This window comes from Psammomys obesus, unplaced genomic scaffold, assembly GCF_907164565.1.
Source record: "Psammomys obesus unplaced genomic scaffold, mPsaObe1.curated_primary_1811, whole genome shotgun sequence".
In the NCBI taxonomy this organism is placed as follows: Eukaryota; Metazoa; Chordata; class Mammalia; order Rodentia; family Muridae; genus Psammomys; species Psammomys obesus.
The window spans coordinates 70,190-82,614 of record NW_026590466.1 but is presented as its reverse complement, the minus strand read 5'-3'; the positions used below and the strand labels follow the sequence as shown (position 1 = coordinate 82,614).

The 12,425-nt window shown below is 40.7% G+C and overlaps 1 protein-coding gene across 1 annotated transcript; it reads left to right on the top strand.

Annotated features, from left to right (window-relative positions):
* The first annotated feature begins 277 nt into the window (after positions 1-277).
* LOC129676888 (cancer/testis antigen 55-like) lies at positions 278-8,122 on the top strand. The gene is made up of 5 exons (XM_055607402.1): positions 278-359; positions 1,141-1,325; positions 6,200-6,344; positions 7,202-7,314; positions 7,928-8,122. The coding sequence occupies exons 1-5, from the start codon at positions 278-280 to the stop codon at positions 8,120-8,122; spliced, it is 720 nt and encodes a 239-aa protein (XP_055463377.1).
* Positions 8,123-12,425: the final 4,303 nt, after the last annotated feature.

Below are 12,425 nucleotides of genomic sequence, written 5' to 3'. Positions count from 1 at the left end.
TTTTATTGGCTATAGCTGTGACATAAGCAAGAACATTGACTCTCATTGGCTGGCTAGGGGATAAATGTGGGCTCTCCCTGGCTGGGGAGCATTAAGGGAAGCTGACAGCAGCCAGGGAAGTGCCCTGTCCCTGCCTCTCCTGAGGGTCTCCCTTTAGACATTCACTAACATCCCATAGAGACTGGGGATCAGGCCTACGGCCCGAGAGACACACAAAGGAGGCCTAGTGATTCATCTGTAAGCCTCGGGTGTTGCCCAGGCTGGTGGCGATACCATCATGCTGAACCTTCTACGGAGGATATCTACAATCTTTCAATGGAATAACGAGTCTGAAGAGACACCACACAAACAGCCTCAAGGTAATCCTCTGGGAGTTAGCTCCAATGTCTCCCACTAAAGGAGACTCTCCAGAAAGGTTCTCCTCCAACATGAGATGAGGAACACTGGCAGGAACAGTGGGGAGGATTCCCGAGTGGCTATTGAGCGGAGGATGTCCCTGAGTTTACAAGAAATAGGCCAGTACTAAACTGGCCTAAGCTGCTTTGGTGGGGTAACACAGGGCAGTGTTTGGACTCACTCAGAGAACAGGAGACAAGTATGAATTGTGTTGTCAAGATGACTTTACATCTTGCCTTGAAAGATGCCTTTGAATATTCCCAGAGGAGGGAAATGGTTATTGTCCTATGGTTAGACAGGTGATGATATGTGTTCATATCTAAAGGGATGAGTATTAGTGTTACTTTGCTATGATGCAACACTGTGACCAAAGCAACTTTCAAGGTAAAGTGCTCTTTCCACAGCACTGTTCATCACTGAAGTAAGTGAGGACAGGGACTCAAGCAGTGCAGGAACCTGGAGGCAGGAGCTGATGCAGAGACCATGGCTTGCTCAGCCTACTTTCTTATAGAACCCAAGACCACCATCCCATAAAGCACTGATTAAGAAAATGCCTTACAAGGTTGCCTACAACCTGATCTTGTGGGGGCATTTTGTCAAGTGAGGTTCCTTCCACTCTAATGACTCTAATGTGTGTCAAATTGACATAAAAATAGACAGTACAGATGGTCAGAGTAGAGCTTCTGAATACTGGTTGCTTGCATTTGACATGAACCAGTGTGGCCTTTGTTACCTGTTTAATAGGTAACTCAGCGCTGATGTCTGTCCAGGGAGTTGTGACCAGCTTGTGTACCAATTATGGATGGATTAACGAATCCATATTCTTCCACACTGAAATAGTCTGTGATAATATGCCTGTGAGAATCGGAATAAATGTCATCGCTCTTGTGGAAGAAGATGAAACAACTCATGTCCTGAATGCCATCAAGGTAACACTGAATTTTCCCAGAGTCTCTTAACCTAGTGGGATTTTGATTTCTCTCCTGGATAAGACAAACCCTAATGTAGGGTGAGTTTAATTGGCTTGTTCTGTTATGTGGTTGAAGTATCATGTTTTTTTTTCTGTTTGTTTGTTTTTCTCTTCCTAAAGATTTGTTTCAATTATCTTTAGTCTTTAAGCATGCTGAATAATGACAATTATGTGAACTCATATAATCTGGTACTTCCACTGATAGGAAAAGGCTATTTTCTCCTCTATGAATATAAACAGTTAGAAGTAGTATGATAAACATAATGTACTTTATGCTGTTTTATACAATATTCAATTTGTATTTACTGTGCAACAATGTTCTGTTATAGATTTTTTAAGAATTAGTTCTAGAAACATAATCAGCTCAAGTATTTGCATATCAATGACTATTCTCAAATAAAGTTTGGCTATACTGTTCTAATGTATAGCCTCAGGCATAGGCTACAGAAAAACCTTTTTATCAGTACTGATATACAAGGTACATTTACCATTATCATTATTAGTAGTGAAAAATTACCAGCAAATTGAGAACTGAAAATCATAGTATCTTTTGTTTTTTCGTTTTCATTTTTTCAGAACTTCCTAAAAACTTTAAGTGTAAGAAAAGCAGACAGACCTGATAGGCTAGTGACACATGGAAGGGAGGATGACATCCCCTAACAGTGGACTGGGGGAAAGTCTTGGGAGGAGGAGAAGGAGGGATTTTAGGATTGGGACAGGACTAGAGACTGGGCTACAGCTGCTATGCAAAATGAATAAATTGTAATAAATTTTTAAAAAATTAAAATTATTAAATTATTAAAATTTTAAAGTTATTTTTTTTAATTATTAAATTTAAAAAATACATTTTAAAAAATTTAAAAAGAAACATACAAGCAAACATACAAAAGAAAAGCAATTTTGCACTTTTCATTAATAAGACCTATCATAGGTCTTTGTTAGGAAAAAGTTCTTTATTAAGCAAACAGTGTATGTAACCTGTTATGTAACCAATATCCTCTTTTTCTTGTTTTTATGTAAAATTTCCTTATCCTGTAAGCTTATTGTTTGCATCTATCTCTTGGTTATAGCAAGAATTGTTAAATTGCAGTCCAGTCATAATTGACATCGTGGTATATGCCTTTAATTATACCATTGGGAGGCAGGGAAAAATAGAGTGTCTGTGAGTTGAAAGCAAGGTGGTTTATATGATAAGTTCATGTCATGCAGGGCTAGAGTATAAGGCCTTGTTTTAGATAAACAATCTCAGGTAAATTTTCTGGTTTAGATATTAGTTTTATGTGACAGAGTCTTACTCTATACATCACTTGGCCTCAAATTGGCTATGACACCTTGGCTAGCCTCAAACTTGCAGCCTCGGACTCCTAAGTGCTGGAATTACAGGCTTCAAATACTGTAAACTATTTCTTTCAGAGAGCTATATACATCATGAAAACAGTCAGCCTGAATTTGACATATGGGTGCTAACAAAAGGATGCACCATGAGTTGGACCATCCAGTTTACTCCATTTGGTTGAGGGGACAAACCGTATCTTGGAGCTTTTCTTGGTCTTATACTCTGTCTGCACTCTTTGCTTTGATTGTTAGTGGTATTTCTGTGGTGAGAAAAATGACATCTGGGAGAATGGAAATTGGCCAGGAAAACTCAAAATGAATTAGGGTCCAGTGTGCCTGTGGGGTATTGTAGACTCAGGATGCAGAAGGGTCAGAGTTTTAAATGCTCATTCCCCTGCATGCTGACATAAGTGGTGGTGAACAGTCAGACAGGAGCTGAGCTTCTATCTCCTCAGTGCAAGAAATCCTGGGAGAAGGACCCTCCCATTTGTACTGATAACTATCCAGTAGTATACTAAGTGAGAGTTTGAAATGCAAGTATTTAAGTTTTGAAAAGACATGCAAGAACTTTCAGTATCAGTGACACCATCGTCCATCAAGTATCTTACAACAATAACTATCATCACTTTTCTCCCTCTACGCATAATGAGTGCATCCAAAGTAAGTACCATGTGTTGAGGAATACAGCTCACAAATTGTTCCACATGTCCCAATGGTGAGTACACATGGCCCTTCCTGCTGCCCTTTCATGTGTCTTCCTGTGACGTCTCATGGCGTGCACAGTTTTCACTTTTGCTTTTTTAATGTTTTAATTATTTTTTTATTAATTACACTTTATTCACTTTGTATCCCCCCATAAGCCCCTCCCTCCTCCCATCCCGATCCCACCCTCTGACCCCCTTCTTCATGCATGCCTCTCCCCAAGTCCACTGATAGGAGAGGTCCTCCTCTCCTTCCTTCTGATCTCATCAGGAGTGGCTGCATTGTTATCTTCTGTGGCCTGGTAAGGCTGCTCCCCCCTCAGGGGGGAGGTGATCAAAGAGCAGGCCAATCAGATTATGTCAGAGGTAGTCCCTCTTCCCATTACTATATAACTCATTTGGACACTAAACTGCCCTGGGCTACATCTGTGCAGGGGTTCTAGGTTATCTCTATGCATGGGAAGGGAAGGGAAGGGAAGGGAAAGGGAGGGGAGGGGAGGGGAGGGAAGAAGGGAAAGGGAAGGGGGAAGGGAAGGGGGAAGGGAAGGGAAGGGGGAAAGGGGGAAGAAGAAAGAAGGGGAAAGAAGAACGGGGAAGGAAGGGGGAAGAAGGGAGAAGAAGAGGGAGGAAGGGGGAAGGAGGAAGAGGGAGGAAGGGGGAAGGAGAGGAAGAGGGAGGAATGGGGAAGAAGAATAAGAGGGAGGAAGGGGGAAGAAGAAGAGGGAGAAAGGGGAAGAAGAAGAGGGAGGAGGGGGAAGAAGAAGGAGAGGGAGGAAGGGAAGAAGAAGGAGAGGGAGGAGGGGGGAAGAAGAAGGAGAGGGAGGAAGGGGAAGAAGGAGAAGAAATGGAAAGGGGGGAGAAGAAAGGGAGAGAAAAAGAGGGGAAATAAAAGAAGAGGGGTGGGAAAGGGGAAGAAGGGGGAAAGAGGAAGGGGAAGAAGGGGGAAAGGAAAGAAGGGGAAGGGGAAGAAGAAGGGGAAGAGGAGGGAAGGGGAAGAAGGGGACTGAAAAAGGGAAGGGAAAGGGAAGGGAAGGGAAGGAAAGGAAGAAAGGAAGGGAAGGGGAGTATGAGTTTCAGGAAAGACCCCTGTGTTCAAATTTCTGGTTCTGTTGCTCTTCTTGTGGAGTTCCTGTGCTCTCCAGATCTTACTATTTCCCACTTCTTACATAAGATTCCATGCACATGGCCCAACAGTAGGCCATAAGTCTCAGCATCTACTTTGATAGTCTGCAGGGCAGAGCCTTTCAGAGGCCCTCCATGGCGGGTTTCTAGCTTATTTCCTGTTTTCTTCTTCTGATGTCCTTCCTCTTTGCCTTTCAGGATGGGGATTGAGCATTTTAGTCAGGGTCCTTTTTCTTGATTAGTATCTTTAGATGTATAGATTTTAGTAGGTTTATCTAATATTACATGTCGATATGAGTGAGTATATACTGTATGTGTCTTTCTGCTTCTGGGACAGCTCACTCAGGATGATCCTTTCCAGGTCCCACCATTTACCTGCAAAAATCATGATTTCCTCATTTTTCAATGCTGAGTAATATTCCATTGTGTAGATGTGCCACAATTTCTGCATCCATTATTCAGTTGAGGGGCATGTGGGCTGTTTTTAGCTATTACAAATAAAGCTGCTATAAACATGGTTTATAGCTGGTATAAACATGCAAATGTCCTTATGGTGTACTTGAGCCTCTTTTGGATATATGTCTAGGAGTGGTATGGCTGGATCTTGAAGAAACTCTATTCCTAGTTGTCCGTGAAAGCGCCAGATTGATTTCCAGAGTTGTTGTACAAGTTTACATTAAACAGACAGCCAGTCACTGTTTCTGGATAATGGAATTACGCAGTATGGTTTGTAGGAGATGGTTTTCTGCTTTGTGCTCATGTGGCTATTCTATTTCCATATAAAGAACATACATTGATAGTTTCAAAGGAGAACTACTTCCAATAAGGGTCATTATCTTTGATAAGCCAGGAACATAGTATTCTTACAGATTGTAGGTAAATGGAGCCAACCTTGCATGACTTGTCTTTGCAATCTCTTCTGGGCTACTTCTTCCACTGCATTGCAAGCTCCTATACCCAGTCCACATAAGGCTTAGCATGCTTTTCTCCCTTCTCCAAAATTGGGTTGCTCATTCTTGTCTCTGTTGACTTAGTTCTGCTCCAGTCCTGTTTGCCAGGTAACCCATTTCTCTTCCTTTCCATGTACCTCAAAGCCCATTTCCTCAAATTACCCCACCCTGTGTCAGTCTAGCAATTTCTTTCTGCATAAATATGCAAAACGGTTCTCTAATTTGAGTTACAGCCATGATTACAGCTTGTTCACAAGTAGATATTTAAGGGTATTTTACACTGTTGAATTTTGAGTTCTCAGAAAGCAAGAGTACTGTATTCCTAAAGGCAGAAGGTAAGTTTGTGAGTGCGTTAAACAAAGGTGTGAAGCTCACATTTGCAAGACAGTTAGTTGTCTTTGGAACAAGCACAGAGAATTTAGCTCCATAGAATATGTTGAATATGTTGAATATGTTGAATCTTAGCTCCATAGAATATGTTGAATAGAAAGTGCCTGTTGGAGGTTTGTGAAGAGTTGTTTAAAAGCTTTCTGCAGCAGGAGGGATGTTTGATATGAATAATAAAGTCCATTGTCTCTGACACAGGATTATGTCCTGCAAGTAGGTCAATTGCAATAGGTTAACCAACTAAAATATATTGTTTTGATGGCAACTCCTTGGTAAGTGTACAAAAACCTGCATGTAACTGTTGTTTTACCTGTAGCTAATGTCTCCTTCTCTTATAGGTGAAAATTATAAATGATCCAGTTGACTCTAATGATCCATCAAAACTTGGCAAAAGATTTTGTATTAAATGTGTCACTCACGTAATGCAGGACAACATCTACGTTAGCAAGGATTTTTCTTTTCCTATACACCTGTTTTCGGGAGGTAGGATTTATTGTTTTAACAGCATTGGGTAAGGCATATAGGTATTGCGCTTGGTTTAGAAGCTCTTGAGAGTGTTAGGAATGTCCTTGAAATGGAAAGTAAGGCACAATTAATGGGAAGAGGGCAATACTTTAATTGTTGCCTACAGATTCTGTCCCCTGTGAATGTCATTATCATGTGTCCATGTAGTTTTCCCTACTCTATTTATTTAGCTTTTTTTTTTTTTTTTTGGTTTGTGGTATAAGCTTCCTCAATGTTACCTGAAACAAACAATGTATGTGAGAATTGTTCTTTCCCTTGCCTTTCTGAGTGCTGAGATCATAGTCTTTTTTACCAGTGCATGAGAATGCATTCAAAATCAAATCAGTGAAAGCATCACATACATATAAGAGATTTACCTTGAAAATACTTCCATAACTTCAAAGCAAAGCAAAGCAAAGCAAAGGTTCAGACAGGTCTCTTTCCCTCTGTGTCCTCTTTCCAGAATACTCAACAGATAGGTTCTAATATTTTGTCCCTAGACCAGGTACCAAGTTCAAGCATGTGATTGGAATATGTACCTAGCTTCCATCCTCAAAAGAGAGATCAGTGCGACCACTTGAGTAAATCAAGTGCTCCTAGCCATAACTTCAATTCCCAGGCAAACTCATGTCATTATCAATGCCTGACAAATCATTGTATATACCCATCATTAAAAGGGCCTAAGCTTTTGAGCTATGTGAGGAGTCTAAGCATTTGGAAGAGTTACTCTACATGCAAGAAATGTGGGTCAGCATATTGCTGTGACAAAGGGCCTTAGGAAATGGGATGTGACACTAGTGCAATTCTTACACTTCTAACTTTGTTGACTGTTTCAGAATTCAAGCCTTTCAAAGGAGACTTGGTGCTGGTGGCCTATTCCATGATTCCAGGAACTTCAAATGTCAACATTCACTCCGTGAGCCCACTTAGCTTTCAGAATATGCAAGAGGTAAGTTACTTCATAGGTAGGTGGCTGCCTATCCTTCCTTACTGATCCCTTTCTCACCCAGGGTTTTGTTTGGTATGTGTGGCAGTATATCCCCTGCCAAAGTGCATGTACTGATATACACATTTGTTCACTGACTGAAAAGGAAATAAGCAGAAAGTTGTGTAGAACAAACACATACTCAGTTCCTAAGCTGTGAGCTTTACTGGATGTTAGGCTGTTCCGTGGACAACAGTTAGAAGAGTGTCTTGGCTATGAGGCAATAGTGGGGAAACCTTGAGTACAGTGGGTTTTAGGTGTTCAGCATGCAAATGAAGGCAGACAAGACCTTGGTCAGTACAGCCTGATATGAGTTGTAAAACCAGGGAGGTAAAATGTGAGCACACATTGGGCAGCATGAGGGGCAGACACCCAGGACTCCTCTTGTTTCCCTGCTTTAATTAGAGAGTGGGGGGTGGTGACTCAGATGTCTTGACTCAGTATCCAAGCATTTCCTGAGTGTCAAGGATCAGAGCCATGATAGGGTGAGAGACCTGCTGTTTGGATCTGAGGGGCTGTGGAGGGCCATCTGTAGAGGGTTATCCTTCATACTCATTGCCATCATTTTTCATTATAGGTCTGTATTACCAGACTCGACGGAAGAACTGGAGTTGTGGAACCTTGTATGTTTTTTACTCTGGATTCTCTCCATACTCTCCCTGGTTATTCACCTGGATTATATGACATTGTTAACGTGGTTGCAGTAGACAGCATTCTACCACAGTATTCTCAGAGGGTGGTGTCTATGATTCCAACAGACATGTTGTATTAAACCATCCTTCGGAATCCTTTCCAGTGTTACTACTGGGTGATAACACCTGTCCAATAAACTAGTATGTCTGAGCAAAGTAAAGGTAAATGAATTCAAGTCATTCTCTTTAGCATGCATGGGTTATTTTTGTTTGTTTGTTCTTTTTGTGGATTTTTACAAAACATAGGTTTTCTTTTGGAAGATATTCTGTCATTTAAGAACGTGTCCCATTGGGTCTTTAATGTAGAAGAAACCAATTGTGCTCAGGTCAAATTCACTATTGTCCATATGCAAGAGTATATTTTCTGCCATGGAACCTCTTTGCTATCCTTATTTCACTTACATATCCTATTTCACTTACATATAGACAAATGTGCTGAGTCTTTTTTAAATCACTCAGCTTTTAGAATAGTTTTGCTAAACATTATGGGCAGATCTCTAAAGACTCTTGTAAACAGGGTCCTAGCATAGTAGTATTGTTTGCTCTAGTTTCAATAGTAGGAATTAAGTTTTTCAACATTCTATTAGAAATTCATTTCTTCACTGAAATGAGAATGCTAGCATGTGCTAACATATGCTCTGTGACTGAATTCATGGGATAGGAGTAGCATTTTTTAGACAAGAATCCGGTGGAAACATCAAAGCTCGAAGTCCATATTGGTTTTCCAATGGTAAAAGGGCATCAAAATGTCTCATATCTGCACTCCATGAAATTTCTTCTCTCTCTTTCATGAAATGTAAGTGCATCCTTGGATCAGTGGTATTTGAGAGCTTGACTATCACTGGGAAGTGGTTTTTGTCTTCACACCTCCTGTAGTATCTATAAGCCTGGCCTCCAGTAAACAGTTTGATGTTTGTGCAAGGTTAAACATAAAAGTGAAATAACTAAGGGGAAATGTAAATTTAAAATAATTGCCATGTAGTGTCTGGAAGACACTGCTGAGTTTTTCAAGAAAACAGATGCTAATAGGCTACCTCAAATCCATTGCTGACCCTCCCAAAAAACACCTGGTTTTGCTTTGGCTTGAGTGAGTGCCTGGCCATCTGTGTGTTAGTGATTGAATGCAAGTACTACAAGTGTGGCCTAAGGAGTTAGTTAGGTTTCTTGATTACTCGGCTGATGTTTCTGTATTGTCTCCTGGACACAGACCCTTTTCTGTTGTTAGTACCTGGGAAAGGCAAGCTGAGCTGCTCTTTGCAAGCCCGTAACTGAGATGGTGCCAGTTTCTCCAGATTCAGACACTAGGTGGAACTCTCTGCGAGCCATTATTTGCCGTTTTGTTGTTTTTAAATTTTTTTTCATAATTTTTTCTGCAAAACCAAAACGAAAACAACAACAAAAATTTCGGATGAGAAATTTCCAGTCATTGAAGTGGACGTACACCTTGGATTTTCACTTGTTCCAATACTGGGGAACAAGTGACAGGTCTTACATGGCTGGAGAAGTCTGGTATGGCTGCTGTTTTCTTCAGTGCAGTAATCTTCTCTTCATTGTTAGTGCTCTTGGGTTGTTCATATTAATTTTTTACTCATGCAAGTCACATAAGTTTTCGCCTAACATGAGGACCACCACCTCTAAACTCTTACCCCTTCAATGTATGCTATGGTTTTGGGAAGAGTATAGAAATTTGCACTCCCCAAAAAAAAGGCTCTGCATTCACAGGGAGATTGACTGGTCCTCTTATGAAGTGGGATGGCCATTAGCAGGTTCCTGGGCCTTGTCTGTTGCAAAGGCAGTTTGGATCAAGTTCATGGAACCTACCCATTCACCCTGACCACTTCCTTTATATTGATCAATGGTTGACTCAACCTGTTCAAAACCCACCCACTTAAGATTTGTGCTTCTAAACAGTATTCTGCTGTTTTGGTTTCAAAATTCTCCATCTCCAACTTTCCCCTAACTGTCATGCAGCCTTCAGAGGTCAGGGACTCTCTGCTGATCCCCCCACATCATTCCTATAGCACACATTCAATTTTCTCATCTCTGACTTCCCCATCTCTTCCAGATTCATCTTCCATTCCCCAAACTCATTGCATTCCACTCTTTCCACCGCTGCCCCTTTCCCCCAAATCTTAAATTCCTTCACTTTCCCTTCTGGATCTGTGTTGTTTCCAATCCCCTTCTCCCTTTGTGATAGTCACTATCCCTCCTGATGGAGATAAGAAAATTTCCCCAACTTTCTCCACTTCCTTCACTGCCCTTGGTTTCTCAATTTAAGAGCCCATCAGACTCTGGACCTGACACAAGTCTGGGCCTATGTTTTTCTATTGTCACAAGACCCACTACCTCTGAGGCAGGGAGCAATCACTGATCTATGTTCCTTTCTCTACTAACCACCCTCCTGTAATCTGTCCTCTGTACTCACTGATCTACCTGGATATTTGACAACTGTTCCTTCTGACTATCTACTTCAGAGGAAAGGAGTTGCATTGCAGCAGAGGCAAGAAAGGCTTTTTGGCCTGAGCCACTGTATGAATACTGAAAAGCTACTCACTTTTGAGGCAACTTTCCCATCCAAGCATTGAGACTGGTTTCCCAATATGTATGCTGGATCCAAGGCCCTGAACACCTTTCACTGCTCTGCTATGTCTGTAATTCAGGATGCAGCTTGAAAAATCATAAATTTGTCTATGACCACTAAGGTTCTTCACAGCCCAGAAGAGTTTTCTGGGGCACTTCTCAAGGAATTACTGAAATATTTCCAAATTTACACCCTCTTGACCCACCGGATCCAAAAAATGTCAAGGCATTAAATTTGGCTTTTGGTTTTTAATCAGCCTGAGATATGCACAGAAATTCTCCAACAGCTAGAGGGTTTTCCAAGGATGAAATATCTCCCAGCTCATCAAAACACCCCAAAAGATTTTCAATAACCAAGATACTGAAAAACAAAACAAGCTGCCTTCCTGTGAAGACTGGCTTCCTGCTTTGCCCTCTGAACTCACACCTGTATTACAACTGCTGTCACCTGACCTTCATCTTTTGCTGCTTGATGTTGTGTCATGGAGCCTAAGGAGGATCACTCACACATTGACAGCATCTAAGTTTCCATTGCCCATCCAAACCTTCTGCTCAGGAACAGAACAGGACTGGAACATGTGTTAAGTTACCAGAGCACATTTTGGCTTGGATTGTCCCTGAGTTTTTAGTTGGAAAATGAGACTGAGCACTAGCGTCGAGACTTAAACTCTATCATCTAAATGAAGCTGTGTGCTGGAGTGGAGTCAGGTTCAGAGTTGTTTATGCTATACATGTACCTGTGAGTTCCCCTAATCCTATACACAACAAAGCAGCAGGTTGTGTGGCCACCCCTGTGGTCACCAATATTTCTGTCAGTAACGTCTTACCTATGTTCTATAATTAAATCTGGATTAGCTCTTCTTCCCCAGTGGAAACTTGACCATATGAGGTGGGGTTAGATGTTGCCTAGTGTCCCACTGCCTCATCCTTTGTGCCTTGTGACTGATAAGAAATGGACTTATTCTGTAACCCAACCTACATTTTATTGTTCTCTTTCCAATCAAGGTTTCACTATGTAGCCCTGAATGTCCTGGACTTTACTGCTATGAATTGTAATGTAAATAGCTGTGTTTACTGTTGATCTTAGGCAACTGTTCCTCTGTAGACCAGGCTGGCCTTGAACTCAGACATCCACTGGTCTCTGTCTCCCAAATGCTGGGATTAAAGGCATGTGCTCCCATACAATGCCTCTCCTACAAAATATTTATTTGTAAATCTAATTAACATTATAAAAAAATTAGTTCCGAAAGGTTAAAAGCTGCTGCGATGTTATTTGGAAGTCAAGATGAATAGAGGACTTGCACTTTTTAAAGCTAATGATCAATGATGATATACAATACACTCAAATTTCAAAGAAATATGTCTTATATAATACAAATTACATTGCTCAGGTTCTGATTTTTCTCAACTTAACAGAAAAATATTTTTGAAGTGTTGTCTTTAAGGAAAACAAAATATTTCGGTGCTTCTACTTTTCCATGTTGCTACAGTTCAATATTTAACCATCTGTAATTTTTCTTTGCAGAGGAGTCTTCTGCTTTTAAACTCATTGTGTATTCTATTAAGTACATTGCTATAATTCTTCTCCAAATCCTCCAAAACCTAAAGCACAAAAGAATACTTTAGTTCCAAAACAACTTTTCATCACAGGTTCTCAAGATAGTTTTAAAACTTAAGAATCTTTTCATATTCAAATAATATACAATATCAATTCCATCTTCATGAAAACATTAGAATACACCCAAATTCACCTCATTATCTATCTATCTATCTATCTATCTATCTATCTATCTATCTATCTAT